Source organism: Spermophilus citellus, assembly GCF_964194105.1.
Source record: "Spermophilus citellus genome assembly, chromosome: 2".
Lineage (NCBI taxonomy): Eukaryota > Metazoa > Chordata > Mammalia > Rodentia > Sciuridae > Spermophilus > Spermophilus citellus.
Genome location: NC_138183.1, coordinates 258,057,240 through 258,074,393, shown reverse-complemented (window position 1 = coordinate 258,074,393; position 17,154 = coordinate 258,057,240). Strand labels below are relative to the sequence as shown.

Genomic DNA, 17,154 nt, shown 5'->3' with positions numbered 1-17,154 from the left:
ATGTGGCTCAGTGGTCGGGTGCACCCGAGTTCAATCCCTGGTACCAAAAAAAAAAAGTTAGGACTTGGGATGAAGCTCTGCGGTGCTCCCCCGGGATTCAACCCTCAGTCCCGCAAGTTAGGTTCTGTCAGAGAGCCTCGGGTTGGTGGGTGGGAACTCTCCTCATGTGAAGAAGCCATTTCAGATATCGCCCAGAAGCTGTCTAGCTTCTTTTGGTGACACCCATGGGGACAGGAAGGACCTGCTGAGAAGTCCAGCAGTAGGGAGAGTCGCTAAAGCCACAGGGGCCACTGGGGGTTCCTCACAAGTTCGTTCTTTAATCTCAGCTGACCCGTTCATCCACGTGGAATGGGGAAGACACAGAAGCAGTTCCACCCCCCCTTCTGCATCCCCCAGAGGGGACCACTCCTGCCCCTTCTGGTGGGTCCTGGCTGAGCCAAGCCTACTCAGTCTTCCTGATCCAGCCTTGACAGCGGAGCAGTTTTAATTCCTCCTCCCTTCCTCTTCCCATCCAGCCCCTCTCTCATGCCCGCTGTTGGGACCTTTTACCTCCCTGGGAACCGCGGCCATTCTTGGGTGTTGGCTGAGGCGACCTCAGGGGTCAGCGTTTCTGTATCTGTGACCTGGCTGGATTGGCGTTCGCTGGCTTTTGACTTTAGTCCCGCCTCATGGTTTAATCTGAAATCTGCCTAGGCCCCTTAGTGACAGTGACGTAACTGCTCCTTATGGGTTTTCACTACTGTCTCTTCTTACTCCTTCTATCACTACATAACCTTGTCCCTGACACAGTAAAGTTGGGATTGTTGCACCTTCGTGGTTGACTCATCTCCCGACTCAGTGTGATTGTGGGCCAGGTTGGGTGGCAGGCGAGGTCGCCATACTTACCCTCTCGCTCAGCCCAGGAGACACTAGCTGGTCTAATGTGCTTCACTACCTCTGTCAGAGGGCGGTTCCGACAGCTGGTGCCTCAGAGACGACAGGCTGGTCTCCTGCGTACCATTGTCGCGGGGGGCGGGGGACACAACACGACACCCCCAGCCCCTCAAGATACATGTTTCTTGAAATAGAGAGCTTTGGGATGGTTTTGCTATGGCATCCCTTCGTGTTATTGGAAGGGGACAAATAGATGAGGATGGTGGACACACGAAGTTAAGAGAATAATTCTATAAAATTAGTCCATATACTGAACCCCACATGCTTTCTTTGCCAAAAAGCAATCGTCCTGCAGCCAGTCTGTCCTGAGTAGACAGGATATGTCACATTCCTTAGCAAGCTGAGGCAGGGGCAAAGATCGGGCAGTCTACGTAGATGATGAATGAGGGAGGACAGAGGATGAGACTGGTTATCACACTGCTAACCTCTCAATAGCTCCTGGCTATTAACTCCATCCTCCCAGTTCCCAGGCACAGAGTCAGAGAAGAAAGAGAAGGCAATGACTAAAAGAGGGGTTCTGGGGTCTATAAAAAAGTAAGACCACCCCCTCCTGTGGACTCCCAGCTCTGGGGCCCTTCTTTTCACAGAAGTCTGTCTCCATCACTTTCTTAAATAAACCATACTTGCTAGCTTGCCTGCGTTCCTCAGGTGTTTATCTTCAACACCAAGAACAAGGACCTGTTCCTTAGCTACGGGACCAGTATTATTATGGTGTCTGCCTAGGGGAGCTCTTGGTAACAGGGAATAGAGTTAGGGCTAAGGGCAGAAACCCCCCTAAGTGTTCATGAGTCACCAAAGGAGGTGAGGCTCCAGGCAGAGTGGGCCAGAGGCTGCTGAGTGTGGGGGTCCTTTTCCTGTCCTACTTTTGTCATTGCTTCTTTAAAAATACCTGTGAGTCGAAGGGAAGGTGCATACAGAAGGGTGCACAAAGCTGGGGATTTTGCAGGTGGGAGTGGAGCTACAGTTCCCAGTGGCCTGCTGGGCTGGGCTAGGAGACAGGAAATGCCCCAGGGGAAAAAGGAATTGCCACTGACATTGCAACAGCTTGTGGAGCTGGAAAAACTGTGCTGTCAAGGTTTTGTTTGCTTTTTAATTTATGGCATCAACTAAGCCAGAGGAAAGTGAGGAGAGGTTCTGGAGGTTCCGTTGTGAGGTCTAGTAATGAGCAGTGGAATGCAAGCCAGTAACGTGGCAGAGTCAGGATTCTTTAAATTAGTTTTAAGGCAAATGAGAAATCAAATAACTTGTAGAAAAATAACACATGTATTAACCCTGAGAATAAGCAAGTGGAAATAAAGGGAGTCAATTAAGAAATATGCCATGGGGCTGGGGATGTGGCTCAAGCGGTAGCGCGCTCGTCTGGCATGCGTGCGGCCCGGGTTCGATCCTCAGCACCACATACAAAGATGTTGTGTCCGCCAGTAACTAAAAAATAAATACTAAAAAAAAAAAAAAAAGAAATATGCCATGGAAAAAAGATAAGTAAAGCTAATTCCTGGCAGGGTCTACTGAGGTTATTGTACAGTTAGGACTTATGGCCTCAGGTTGGTTGGTTGGTTGGTTTGGTTTGGTACCAGGGATTGAACCAAGGGGCGTTTACCACTGAGCCACTTCCAGCCCTTTTTTTTTTTTTTTTTTTTAAATTAATTTTTTTTTAAAGAGAGAGTGAGAGAGGAGAGAGAGTGAGAGAGAGAATTTTTTTTTTAATATTTATTATTTTTTTAGTTCTCGGCGGACACAACATCTTTGTTGGTATGTGGTGCTGAGGATCGAACCCGGGCCACACGCATGCCAGGCGAGCGCGCTACCGCTTGAGCCACATCCCCAGCCCCCTTTTTATTTTTTGAGATAGTGTCTCACTAAGTTCCTTGGGACGTCACTAAATTGCTGAGGCTGGCCTCAACTTGTGATCCTTCTGCCTCAGTCTTCCGAGTCTCTGGTATTACAGGGGTATGCCACCACAACCAGCAGCCATAGTGCAGGTGCACTAAGTGTGCCCAGACATTGACCCCAGAGCCCAGATTAACACAAGATTGACTTGCAGATGAAACCCCCTGAATAGAATGGCTGCCATGACAGTTCCAGACAAAATAAGGTCAGAAACTCCCCAACTGAAGGAGCAGATAAGCATCTGCTTGGTAAAGACGACTCCAGTTCTCCTGGCAAAGGTGGAACAGCATCAGTCTGGAAGCCGCACTTCTCCTTGGTTGTCCTCTGATGGGTCCCTCCCCCTCCCCCAGAGTGCTCTGCTTGAGCCTCGCTGCTCTGCACTTAGGCAGAGTCCTCCTGCTTGGCTTCTCCCATGGGAACCCAAGAACTGGGGTTGGGAGCTTCAGTTCCCTGCTCCCATGTTACATGGTGGCCTGAACCTCCTCTCACTCTGTCCCAGTGCAGCAAAACCCAGGCCAGTGACACCCAAATAGCTCACTTCCAAGCAGGTTGGGCGTGGCTGGGGTTGTGGCTCAGTGGTAGAGTGCATGACTAGCATGCACAAGGCCGTGGGTTCGGTCTTCAGCACCACATAAAAATAAATAAAATAAACATGTTATTTTCTACAACTACTTCTAAAAAAATGTTAAAAAAGAAGGCTGGAAGAAGTTTCCTTTAACATTTTCATTCTATTTTACAAGTATTACAAATTCAAACTAGAACAATTGAAAATATGGGAAAGCAAAACAGTAATATCAAAACAAGCTGTGATTCTACACCCTATGGGGAAACCTCACTGGAATCTTGCTGTTGCTAATATTCTTTCCAGACCAGGGCTGTCCAGTAGAAATGCAGTGTGGGCCGAGTATGTGATGTGATAGTGTCCAATAAGAAAAATGTTTGTATAATGAACTTTTTAAAAGAAACAAATGAAATTAATTTCAATGGTATATTTTAAGCCAGTATGTCCAAAATATTATTTGAACATACAATCAGCATTTCTTGGATTATTAACCAGACATTTCATATGTCTATTTTTATTCTAAGTCCTCGGTGGGTGTTCAGACCAGCTGTTTCCAGCGCTCAAAGTCACACGGCTGCCTTGTGGGAACCTCGCAGCTGCGGGCTTTTCCTGGCATGTGTGTACACATTGGAAATCATTATTTTAACTTAGTGAATCTATTCTCATGATTTGGGGGAAATATGCATTCGTGAGCAGAGATGAAGGTAGGCTCCAGGAGAAAAATTGAACAGGCCTCTGCTGCAGGGATGAGAGAGCCTGGACCAGGATGGCCTGGGGCAGGCCTCTCTGGCGCCCTCTGCTGGACACGGGCCTCACGCGAGGGGGCCGCTCTCAGAACCGGAGGAGAGCGGTCCTGGGCCCGGAGGGGCGGTCCCTTCCTGCGCATCTCCAGGACAGATAATACATCCCTCTCACTGAAACTCTTTTATGCTGAGGGCCATTACCAAGTAGAAATGACGCATCAAAATTTCCCTGCTAGCGTACCCCATGTTAATGATTTCGCTGTTGACATTGCATGTAAGGTGACCTTGCTCAAAGACCAAGGCGGATCTGGGTTTAGAGCTGATCAGGTTTGAGGAAGTATCCCGGTCCTTGGGTTAAGGGCGTTCCCAGTTTAAGACCTTGGATTTTAGGGAAGTTCGATGTTGAGGATTATTGCTGCTGGAATTAGGGCGTTCCTGCTGCCTGAGCTCCCATTGAGTTCTCGTGAGATTCAGAGAGCATTTTGGGGAAAAAAGCCTCGTGTAGTAGGTGAATTGGGAGGAGAACTGGGATTGCCCCAGAGCGTGTGTGGAGGCCAGTGTGAGTTCGGGAATAAAGATTTGCTGTTTGAATCTACAAAGCTGTGTGGTGGCTCGTGATTCTGTGCCCAGCCAAGACTGCGGCACTTTTATAGCATTTTGCCACAGAAGAATGATACACTCTAGAAGAAATGTCAGAAAACACTAGTACAAGAAAGTAAGACGCCACCCTAGCCCTATTACAGTTCACGTTCCTGAGATTTTGGTATATGGGCAGATGCACGTGAGTTTCATTACTGAACATTCAAACATACAAGAATTGAAAAAATAAGCAGCACCATGACTAATCCCCTACCTTAAAAGCATGTCCAAAGCCTCGCAGGCCCTCTCCCCTGCCGGGTAGTCCTCCCTCAGAAGTGGGCACTGACCTGTATTAATGGCCCTCACTCTTATACATCCTGTAAGACTCTATTGTGTATGTGAGCATTCCCAAATAAGACAGACCCGTCCTACCAGTGGCCATTCTACCACTGACCCTCACCCCCAGCCCTTTTTATTTTTTGAGACAGGGTCTCATAATTTGCTGAGGCTGGCCTGGAACCAACAATCTTCCGGCTTCCGCCTCTGGGATCACAGGCCTGGTCACCACACAGGCCGCACAGTTTATAAGTGGTGAACTGTGTGTGTCCTCCTGCTGGTTGTTTCTTCTGGTCAACAAAGTTGGGGCAAGATTTGTCCATATGGATAAAATGTTATTTATTCATTTTAACACTGTACTCAATCGTGTGAACAGCCAACACTGATTTATGCTCCCCGTGTGTCTGATTTTTTTTTCTACTTACTGCAAATAGCACTGCTGCAGATACACTGTTTCTCTGTACCTGGACAGAAGGGAAAGGCCTTGCTGGGTCATGGCATGAGCACTTTCATCCAATCACTTCCAAATGGTGTGAGGATTTGCCCTCCCAACCGCAGGTCATGAGAGTCGCCATTGCTACAGCTCTCTGCCTTAGTCTTAGGAACATAGTAATGTCTCATTGTGGTACAAGTTGACATTTTGCCCAGTGCTAGTGAGTAGTCTATTTTCACATGTGGGTTAACCATATTTTTTTGAGGTGCCTGTTCATATTCTTTGATCATTTTCATTGGCTTCTTTAGGAAATCCCTCCTTACTGGTTTTTTTAAATGTGTTTTGTAGTCTGGATTTTAACTCATGAAGATTTGAGGTTTTTTGGTTTTGTTGTTATTGAACTATTGAGATTGAACAGGGGTGCTCTACCACTAAGCCTCACCTCTAGCCCTTTTTATTTTATTTTTTGGTACCAGGAATATAGGGGCCTCTAACCACTGAGCTATATCCCAAGCCCATTTGGTACTTTATTAGAGACAAAGTCTCACTGAGTTGCTTAGAGCCTTGCTAAATTGCTGAGGCTGGGTTTGAACTCACAATCCTTCTGCCTCAGCCTCCTGAGCCACTAGGATTACAGGCATGCACCACAGCACCTGGACCTTTTTATTTTTTTTATTTTAAGACAGAATCTCAGGCTGGGGTTGTGGCTTAGTGGTAGAGCACTTGCCTAGCACATGTGAGGCAAGGATTCAATCCTCAGCACCACATAAAACAAAGGTATTGTGTGCATCTACAACTAAAAAAAATTAAATTGAACAACAACAACAAGAACAACAAAAAGACAGGATCTTTCTCTCTCTCTCAATTGCCCAGGCTGGCCTCTAACTTGCAAGCCTCCTGCCTTGGCCTCCCAAGTCAGTAGAAATACAAGTGTGTGCCACCTCACCTGCTGATTGGCATTTGTCAACCATTCACCTGACACAGTGGAATACACACTCTTTTAGTGCATGAAACATTCACCAGGATAGACCACATCTCAGGTCATAAGTCTAACCTTGACAGATGGGAAGGAAATATTAAGAACATCATATGACATAATAATATTAAGCCAGAAATCACTAACAGAAAAATAACATAAATTTCCCTAAACGTAGCCAGGCGCAGTGGCCCACGCCTGTAATCCCAGCCACTCAGAAGACTGAGGCAGGCAGCAGGAGAATCACAAGTTTGGGAGAAACTTAAGGAGATGTCCCTGTCTCAAAAAAAAAAAAAAAGAAAGAAAAAGAAAAAGGTCTGGGGATGCAGCTCAATAATAGACCTTGAGAGCTTGTTTGGAGGTTCTAGCAGGGGAGCGCAGCTACTCGTATACCCTTGACCGAAGACCGGTCCTCCTCTATCGGGGAAGGTCGTCCTCTTCGACGGAGCGCGCAGCTTCGGGAGGGACGCACATGGAGCGGTGAGGGAGGAAAGGGGCACCCACCTAGCCAGCCAGATCAGCCGAATCAACCCTGGTGATCAATGGGGTGACAGATGTCGCAGCCAGATCGCCCTCACATCCCAGCTCAATAATAGAGTGCTTCTGGGTTCAATCCCTAGTGACCCGCTCCCCCCAAAACATCCCTAAGCATTTGGAAGTTAACAAGTTAATCTTTAGCTGTCCCGTGAGTCAGAGGGGGAGAGTGACAGGGAATCAGAGACACTGTGCACCTGCAGGGCCCCGTGGCATGTCTCTAATGGGGCCGTTCAAGAGGCTGAGGAAGGAGGAATACAAGTTAGAGGCCAACCTTAGCAATTTGGGGAAACCCCATCTCAAAATAAAATTTTATTTTTTTTTAAAGAGAGAATTTTCTAATATTTATTTTTTAGTTTTTGGTGCACACAACATCTTTATTTTTATTTTTATGTGGTGCTAAGGACGGAACCCAGAGCCCCATGCATGCCAGGCGAGCACACTACCGCTTGAGCCACATCCCAGCTCCTCAAAATAAAAATTTAAAATAAAATTTTAAAATCCCAAGTACAGGGCTGGGGATGTGGCTCAAGTGGTAGCGCGCTCGCCTGGCATGCGTGTGGCCCGGGTTCGATCCTCAGCACCACATACAAACAAAGATGTTGTGTCCGCCGAGAACTAAAAAATAAATATTAAAAAAAATTCTCTCTCTCTCTCTCTCTCTCTCTTTAAAAAAAAAAAATCCCAAGTACAAAAAAAAAAAAGTAAAAACAAAAACTAGAGCAAAGCTAGGAGCTGTGAGACAGTGAAATCCAGATGAGGTCCCTGGTGACCACAGGTTACAGTCTGGGTGAGCACTACCACTTCCTGTGGCCTAGCACTGACGAGTCCCCGCAGGTCACAGCCTAGCCCTCAGTTCCTGCCACCCCTCACTGGGAAAGGAGCTAAGCCAAGGCTGGGGCCACCTGGGGTCGAGGTGGGGATGCCTCCTGGCTGCCTGAAGGGAGGACAGAGACTGTGTCCACTGGGCTTGGGGAGACAAGGCTCAGTTCTGGGTGGACCCAACTTCTCCTGAGGATCCAAGGGCTGTAATCTTCCAAGTCCTCATGTTCCAGTTAAGGCTGGCCTCTAACTTGTATTCCTCCTAGAGTCACCCTGGGCCTGTTTCAGGAAATATCATTCTCTCCATAGATATCTCCCTGAGTCTACCAGGAACCTGTCACAGGTGTGGTCAGGTAGGGTCCCTCTGGCTGGACACCTAGAATGTGAAGGCTGAAATCAGGGGAAATGCCACACACAGCCCTGCACCCTCCTCGGGTTAGGACCCCAGTGTGTCTGTGCCTTTAACGGGGTAGGGGGCATGCTTCAGTGGGATGGGCCTGAGGTGGGCCTGAGGGACCCTCCTGCCTGAGCTCAGTCCATCTAGGGTGGAAGGCCATCACCCCACAGGTGCCTTAGAAGGCCATCAGGTAGTTTCTTGCAACACCAAACATATGCCTACCACGTGATGGGAAGGACGATTCATTAGTTCAAGTCCATGAACGTCCATCCCAGAGATTGAAACTTCATGTGTGCAAACCAAAAAACCTCAACCCATCCACCTGCACACCTGAAAAGGCTGCATTATACCCCCAAATGTGGAAGAAACCCAAGTGTCCTGAGGAGCTGGGCACTTACTTTACCACCTAGCCCTGACTGGGTTTCACCGTCAGGATCTGTCAAAGGCCATCTGAGCTCAGACAGCACCTCCCTGCTCCAAGGTGGCAGCCCAACCCAGCAGTGCTGCCTTGCACCTGGAGGCCACACTGCATGACCACAGCTGCTGGTGTACTGCTGGGTGCCACTGCTTCTTTAATGGTCAGCATTCATGACCAACCAGGACAACCCAGCTAGGACTCCAGCTCACTGCTGCTACAGAAGACTAGCAAGGAGGGGCTGGGGATGTGGCTCAAGCGGTAGCGCACTCGCCTAGCATGCGTGTGGCCCGGGTTCGATCCTCAGCACCACATACAAACTAAGATGTTGTGTCCGCCAAATACTAAAAAATAAAATATTAAAATTAAAAAAAAAAAAAAAGAAGACTAGCAAGGAGCCAGCTGCAATCTAGGGCCGGGATAAAAAAGGGCAGAGGTCTCAGCCCCTGGTCTCACCAGGACCTGACAGCTCCCTGCGGGGGCGGCACCAGAGCCTCACAGCTTGGTCTGCTGCAGGACGCTTGCCATCCAGGAGCGTGCAGGCTGCTGAGGTGCCTGACAGCTGTCCTAAGGCAAGTCTGGGTCCCAGAGGTGCATGTCTGTACGCAGAAGCTTACAGGGAAAGAAGTGCCCATGTGTCAAGACCCTGGAGAACAGCAGGAGACTGGGGGGCAGCTCCCAGGCCGGCTTCTCCCCCTGCATGTTCAGGGAATCCCTTCTAGCAAGGTCTCAGGCAGCCTGTAGGCCATCCAGGACCCAGGCCAGTCCATCCGTAGGTCCATCCAGGACCCCAGTCCCAGATCCTGTGGAAGAAACCCAAGTGTCCTGGGACCACAGCCTGAAACCACAGCCTCCTCACCTCTGGGACCCTGCCAGTCCCAGAAGCCTGGACATGAGCTGTCTTTCCAGGAGCTCCTTAAGCACCCAGATGCCCACTGGCCACACGGCCCTGGAAGTGCCAGAGAAGGGAGCAGAGGCTGCACTCCCAGTCCCCAGGGCTTCTGGCCCTTCCCCAGAGGGCCTCAGCCCCCTTAGGCAACTTCCTGGAATGTGACTGGCTGCTGCAAGTGGGAGTCATTGCCTGGGCATAAGCCAGGTGGCCACTGCCTACAGATGGTCCTTGATGAAGAAGATGCCTTTGGGCACTGGTCCAGCCGTGGACCAGTGAGTAGCCTGCCTTGCACGGTGAGTGGATAGCTGCCCACAGGGCCTCGCACAAGAGGCCAGGTGTCAGTCATAGTGGTTGACATAGTGGCTGGTGAAGCCACAGTCCCTTCCCTCCAGACTCACTCTGCACCTCAGGACTGCCCCTTGCAGGGGGCTCCACAGGATCCCAGGGCTGGCCGAAGACCCCCACGCCTCAGACACCTATGTCCACATCAGGAGGGGCCCTTGGGGCTCATCCTCGGGGGCAGTCCTCACCTCCTGCTGGTTCTTCTGCCCAGCTGCCCTCCCACCTGCTGTCAGCCCAGATGACAGCATGGCCTCGTGAATCACCCTTGACCTGACCCTGAGCCCAGGAAGCCACTGTGTACCCCATCACCATACTGATACCACACAGGTCCCAAATTAGCTCCTCAAAGTCCTCCCATGGCTCTCGCCTAGAAGACAGCCCTGCCCTTCTGGAACCTGGCCCAGGACACAGCTGGGCAGTGAGTCCAGCCAGGGCCTGGCTGGGTACCCCTCATCTCCCCAAAAGCTAAGGGTGCTCAGTGGGTGCCAGGTGGGGCAGGGGAAGCCCTAGGCCCCTGGGCACACTGCCTTGCAACCCTCCAGCAGCACACTCCAGCCCTGGGAGCAGGCTGCGTGTTGGAGTCTGGGGGCTTTCAGGGTTCGACCTTCAGGGCTTCAGCCCCTGCTGCCGCGTCATCAGCACATGGAAGGAGAGGGTCCTAAAGCTGAAGCAGCACCTGAGTGCACAGGCCCCTCACCTCCTCATGGCCCTGGGCCCCGTGGGGCGGGGGAAGAGGGAGGCCAGGCCTCTCTGGGGCTGATGAGGAGCCAGTCCCAGCCAGGGCCTCTCCTGGGGCATCAGTCTGTGGGGACACAGGAGTTGGGTTTCCCTCTCCCACACCTGGAAGGGACTGAGGCGTGGGGACCAGGGCCATGACCCTATGGGGGGGCGTCTACAGAGGGACCCAAATGGGGAGTTTTCAGGCCAACCCAGGGGGGTTGTCAGGACAATGAGGGATGCCCATCATCAAGGGGGTCCTTCCGTGCTTCAGCAACTGGTAAGGATGGGCAGGGACCCAGGCTGGGGACCCTACCCCAGGAGCCGTGGGGGTCTGTGCTGGGCAGATGGGCAGGGCCTGGGGGAGCCAGGGAAGCCCAGCCCCGTGGAGTTGTTGCTTCCGGGAGTCATGTCACCACTGAGAGGGGTCCACCCATGAGGAGTTGCTGTAGGAGACCCTAAAGGCTGAGCTCTGGGGCTGCATTCAGGCCACTGGCCCCAGCCTGGACAGGCAGTCCTCCAATGCCTGCTATCCCTGTAGACCCTCAGGCCACCCTGAGACTCTAGGACACTGGCTTGCTGAAGAGCTAGGGTGAGGCCGCAGCCACACATGTGGCCCTGGAGGACTCTAGGACTCCAGGGGGCATTCAGGACAGACCCTAGCCAGCCTGAGGGCAGGAGTCACACCAACCCCATGGCCTGCCACTCCAGCCCTGATGAGCCAGTCATGGAAGGAGGGCCAGGCCAGATGAGGTGGGCTGGGAAGGCCACTGGGGATTGTCCCAAATACTGACCCCACTTCACACACCACACAGGAAAAAGGCCCATATGAGAGTGCTTCCTTGGCCAGGGCTCCTGTCCCTGGCCTGTACACAACTGGACCCCAGGGATGAACGTGGCAGGACCCACCAGCCACCCCATAGGAGGGGCCTGGGTCATGAACAGGTTATGGGCACTGACCCCTCCCAGAGACCCTCCAGCCCAATGTCCATCCCTACACCTTAAAGGCCTCCTGAAGCCACCCCTGGACAGCCTGCAAAGCTTCTGCAGGACACAGCAGTGTGGGACTGGACCCTGTGCTCAGCAGCACAGCTAGGAAGAACAAAGGGGACTATGACCTGCCCCCCCGGGTGGGCTCCTGCCCCAGGCTCCCTGCCAGATGTGGAGTGCCAGATCCATGGCCTGGCCCTGGCCCACTCCTCCTCTGCTCCAGGAAGTCTGCAGAAATCAGGTGGACTAGGCCTTGTGGCAGGGCCTGACCTTGGGGGCAGGAGAGGTGTCATCTCACCCTCAGAGGCCTGGTAGGCACAGGAGCCACGGACCCCCAGGGAGCAGCACTGGCCCCACCTGCTCCAAAGCACCCTCTCAGGGGGTCAGCAAGCCCAGCACATGGACACCATCCCCAGCTCAGACAAGATGTGCGCAGGGGGCAGAGACAGCATTCCCAGGCCCAGAGGCAGAGCCAGAGCTCAGACAGACAGACTCTTGGCATGGAGTAGATGGCCCTGTAGGGCAGAGGGGCTCAGAGCCCATGGTGCTCACCTTCATGGGGCGAGACCCCATGTTAGGAGGCAGGTGGTCAGGGCAATCCTGAAGAGTTCTGAATCAGGGCAGAAGCCCAGCCAATAGTTCTGTGGTGAAGGTGGGAAGCAGGGAGCCCTGCACCAACCCGAATCCCCGGTCCCGACTCCTCCCACCTCCGTACTCAGATATCCTGTGTCTGACCAGCACAGGTACCCAGGGACCACAGGACTCCATCCAGAACCCAGATCCATAGGGCCTGGCCCTGAAAGGGTCAGAGGAGCTCAGTGGAGAAGCAGATCTGGGTCTGGAGTCAGTTCCCTGACTCCAGGGCAACCAGGCCCCTGCTGTCATCCTTAGCATCAAGATCCTCCCCAGCTACCAGCTCAATGCCAGGAAACAATGGGGGCAATCCCACTGGTCTTCTCTCAGGCTCCCCCAGGGCAGCTGTCCCTGAGCTGAGGACCAGCAGCACCAGGGGCTTTCCACAGAGGCCAAGGCCACGGGCCTCTCTGGTGGCCTAGGCTCAGTGTCAGGTATCCCCAAGCAGGACAGGCTACTACTTACTGTCATCTAGGGAGTAGCCTCTACCCCCAGCTTCCCTCACAGAGACAGCTACTCTGGACTCTCCCCACAGACCTTAGCTTCAGGCTCGCGGTTCCCACATCCTTAGTTCCAACCTGCCCTGTCCACCCTAGAACCACCGCATAGGCCCTACAACCCCACTGGGGCCCTGTAAGCAGGCCCTGCCCAGCATACCCAGGACCCAAAGAAGGGGCAAAAGACGTCCCCCACATGGTGTCCTGCATCCAACCTGGGAGCACAATGAAGGAACCGGGCAGCACCTGGCAAGCTGCCCTGAAGCCCCAGACACCACCTCAGGCCTAGGGCCACACTCCACGTGGACAGGGAGGCGAGAGGGAGGGGAAGGGGAGTGTAGGGTCCCACTGCCTATCCACCAGTTGCAGGCTTGCATCCCACTCCCCTGGGTAGAAACCCTCACACACCCAAACCCCAAGACCCCCAAGGGCCCAACCAGCCTCAACCCAGGCACTGGGAGGGACACCAGGGCCACTCTGGGCCCCCAGCAGCAGCCAGAATGGGGACACCGAGGACAGAACTCCCATGACTATGACCATTGCTGGGACACAGTCCAAGGAAGGGCAAGTCCTCCTGGAGCAGTGTGTGGCTACCTCGATCTTCAGGTGTCCCTCAAGGCCACACTGGTGACCATAAGTGGCTCGAGAAGAACTGTCCACTTCAGAGTGAGGGCAAGAGCAGAGGGGGCAGCTCCCAAAGGAGGCAGAGGCCTGAGGCTGTGCAGACAGCACTAGGACATGGTTTTCAGAATCTGAGAACCACTGTCCCAAGTCACAGGATTGCAGGATGCTGTGCAGGTAGGGGCCATGTGCCAGGTCCCTTAATCCACAGCTGTCCTCAGTAGCTATGTTTCAAGGACCCAAAAACTTGGGAAAACTTACTTAGAGTAAGTTCCCAAGTAAGTCTCGACTCAGAGTTCCCTACCAAGGCCTCCGTTCTGGGGATGGAGATGCCCACTGACCTCCAGGACCCCCTGTTAGTTAAAGGACCACAGAGTGCCTTTAGTGAAGACCCCCAGGTCCCATGGTGCCCAGAGTTCTCTGCAGGAGGCAGACACAGTGGGCAGGCAGAGGAGAGAGAGCAAGTCCCAGGCTGCGGGTAGCCTCCACCAGCTTCCCTCACAGACTATCACAGACTACAGCAAGGCTGGACTGGACAGAACCAAGTGCCCACATCCTTCCATGAGGTCAAGCACAGCGGCCTCCTGCCCCAGCCAGACGCCAGAGTCAAGACCACCAAATAATTTACTGTGATCAACCTGTGCCCATCGGGGCCTGGAGAGACTCGGAGGGGACTTGGACACTGGGGTACCGGTGGCATTCAGGACAGTCCACGACAGTCTGCAAAATGTCCATGAGAGGGTCTTCGGTCACCTCTGTCCACCATCCCTGGGCTGGCTGGGTGCCAGCAGCACTTCCTTCCTTCCTTCCTCCTTCCTCCTTCCGTCTGCACCTCCTCCCCGCATCCGGCACCTCCTCATCCTGAGCTTGGGCCGGGCGGGGCACAAAGGACGCCCTAGGCAGGGGGACTGGCAGGATCGGGGAGCCCGGGGCCATCAGAGTGGATGCGGGCAGCACCCCAGGAGCTCGCCTGGCCCTGCCTCACCTGGCCTCAGGACAGCACACACTTGCAGCTCATACAGCCAGGGCCACTCTCATCGGGTGGGTTCAGCTTCCGCAGTTTGTGCTGCCGAATCTCCCGCACCAGCGTGTAGAAGGCATCCTCCACACCCTGGGAAGAGAGGGACTAGATCAGGGGCCAGGGGGCCTGGCCAGGAGGAGATCTGAGACCCCCGGGGAAAAGAGGGACTTGGTGGGGACCCTGCCTGGGGAGGAGCTGGCCGGGAGGAGACCTGAGACCCTGGAAACAGAGGGACTTGGGGAGGGTCTGCCTGGGGACCTGGCTGGAAGGAGAACCAGAGACGCCTGCTTAGGTAAGGGACTTCCTGCCTTGACCTCAAACAGCATCCCAGTCCAAGATTCACTGTCCGCTTCCTCAGTCCTCCAAGCCATACAGAGTTAGGCCCTGTTCACCTAGAAGCCACAAGGCTTCACCTTTAAATAGTCCCCAAAGCTCAGAGTGGCCCAGGACCCTCCTACATCCCCAATCTGGCTCGAGGCTTGAACACCCTAACCCAATTCTTATCTGAGCTATGGCCAATGTCCCCAGTAGCCTCACTCAGGACTCAGGACTAACAGGTGACCATTGGGTGCTCTTGGGACAGAAGGAACTGGGCCCCAGGGTCACCGCTCTGGCCTGGCTCAGGGCAGCTCTCTCCATGGACCTCCACCTCCCCTGAAGCTGTGTCAGCCCAGGACTGCAGGGCATGAGCCCAGACCCTATCCCTCTCCTCCCTCACTGCCTTGCCGTCTGGGGAGACTTACAGCGTGGGGGCCGCTGGGTCACATGGGTCCCGGGGGTCCCAGAGGGTCCCGGAGCTGGAGCCAAAGCCAGAGCGGCTGCCCTGTGTTGAGGGAGAGGGGCAATAAGCACTGTTCCCTGGCTGGGGCCGAGCGGGGCAAGTCCCTGGCTAGCTACAAGGTGGGGAGCTGCTCACCTGCCGGGTCTTGGCTGATGTCTCAATGTAGGGAATGCCATAGCTTCGGGCAAGATCCTGGGCCTGCCGAGACTCCACAGTACGCGCAGCCAGGTCACATTTGTTCCCCACCAGCACCATGGGCACATCATCCGAGTCCTTCACCCGCTTAATCTGCTCCCTGAGAGGGGTTAGGTGTGAGCCAGTGGGTGGGATACAAACGTGGCTGCCTCCAGGACACACAGAGGGCAGGAAACCCTGTCTGGATACAGAGAGCCTCCCTGCCCCACCCATGCCATGGGCTCCTGGGCTGGCCACAGGTGGCTCACCTATACTGATGGATGTCCTCAAAGGACTTGGTGTTGTTGATGGCAAACACACAGAGGAAGCCCTCCCCAGTGCGCATGTACTGGTCCCGCATGGCACTGTATTCTTCCTGGCCCGCTGTGTCCAAGATGTCCAGCAGGCATGTCTCCCCATCAATGACCACTTGCTTCCGGTAGGAGTCCTGCGGGAGGATGAGGCTCAGGGACCTGCACTCCTGCTGGCCTGGGGTTTGCAGGGTCAGCCCCTCCTTTGCACCTCTTTTGCCCCTGGTACCAAGGCTGCAGCAGCTGGGAGACAGGCCCATGCCACCTGCAGGGCTGGGGCCTAGAGACGGCCCAGTCCTGGCTGTGTCCAAACTTAGCTGCCCAGGGCCTGTCCTGGGTTTGCCCATGGCTGCTGCCAGGCCCGGCTGAGTGATCCAGGCTCACCTCTATGGTAGGGTCGTACTCGTCCACAAAGTGGTTCTGGATCAGCTGGATGGTCAGCGCACTTTTCCCCACGCCTCCAGCGCCCACCACCACAAGCTTATACTCCGTCATTGCTCCTCAGGGGCTGCCACTCCAGGCACTGCAGGAGCTCCTGCCCCACCTGCCAAGGAGGACCATGCTCAGCCAGGCCCAGGCTGCATGAAGCTGTTGGGAGGGGCATCTGAAGGGATAGGACCCCCAGTACCCAGCAGGCAGGGGCAGCCAGGTCAATGGCCCAACCCCTCAAGTGTGGCACCTCCAACTGGGATGAAAGAGCTCCTGCCTGCCTCCCAACACCCTAAATGGCCGAGTGAGAAAGCTGGGAGCAGGTCCCCAAGGCAGGGCTGACAGCTGAGAGCTTCTCCCAACCGCGCACCCAAATTAGAAGTTGCTGGGTAGGCAGAAAGCTAAACTGGAGGCGCCTGAGGGCTGAGGCCACCCCCTAGAACAGGTCCTGCCACGGCTGGCCGCAGCGTGCCCAGGCAAGTCAGTGCCAGCCGACAACGGGCTCCTCCGGCCCGCGGCATGTTGGTGCATCCGACAAGTATTTACTGAGCGCCTACTGCATGCCAGATGCTGCCCAGCGGCAGGGGAAGAGCCCACCAGGATTGGGCGCAATCCTACAACAAGAACAGGGGTCCTTCCGCCAGGAGGGTCCCAAGAAAAAGGGCGGGGGTTCTGAGAAGCAAGCGATTGGGGGAAGAGACCCAAGGGAAGCACCAGGACAGTGGGACAGCGGGTCTGGGGCCAAGGCCCGGGGGATGTCCCTTCGGCCCCGGGGCCCGCTCGAGATGGCTACAGGCGCGGCGTTCCCGTGGGCCGGGCGGCGCCTGGCGCAGCGCGCGGCCCCAGGGCGGCCTGGACCCAGCCAGGGCCGCGGACTCTAGGCGCCCGCCGTCCGCACCCACCACCCGCGCCCACCTGAGCCCACGCCGCACTCACCGCTCACTGGCGCAACTGCCCCGGGGGTCGGGGCTGGGGCCGGGGCGGGGCGGGGGCGCGGGCGGGCGCCAGCTGGGCCCGCGCATGGGCTCCGTCCGCGGCGGGTGCGGCTTAGGCTGCGGGCGCCGGGCGCGGGCGGCGGGACTCTGGCAGGCCTGCGCTCGCCCCGCCCTCCCCACCGCCCTGGTCC

The 17,154-nt window shown here is 54.7% G+C and overlaps 1 protein-coding gene across 2 annotated transcripts; it reads right to left on the bottom strand.

Annotated features, from left to right (window-relative positions):
• Window positions 1–13,918: 13,918 nt before the first annotated feature.
• On the bottom strand, window positions 13,919–17,121 carry HRAS (HRas proto-oncogene, GTPase). 2 transcript variants are annotated; one of them, XM_081278813.1, is made up of 6 exons: window positions 16,965–17,121; window positions 15,984–16,143; window positions 15,558–15,736; window positions 15,250–15,409; window positions 15,077–15,156; window positions 13,919–14,423 (listed from the first exon to the last, which is right to left on the bottom strand). In XM_081278813.1, the coding sequence occupies exons 2-6, from the start codon at window positions 16,092–16,094 to the stop codon at window positions 14,360–14,362; spliced, it is 594 nt and encodes a 197-aa protein (XP_081134939.1). In that variant the 5' UTR covers window positions 16,095–16,143; window positions 16,965–17,121; the 3' UTR covers window positions 13,919–14,359. The 2 variants fall into 2 exon arrangements, with proteins under 2 accessions (XP_081134939.1, XP_081134940.1); XM_081278814.1 differs by lacking the exon at window positions 15,077–15,156 and having other exon boundaries at window positions 16,965–17,119.
• Window positions 17,122–17,154: the final 33 nt, after the last annotated feature.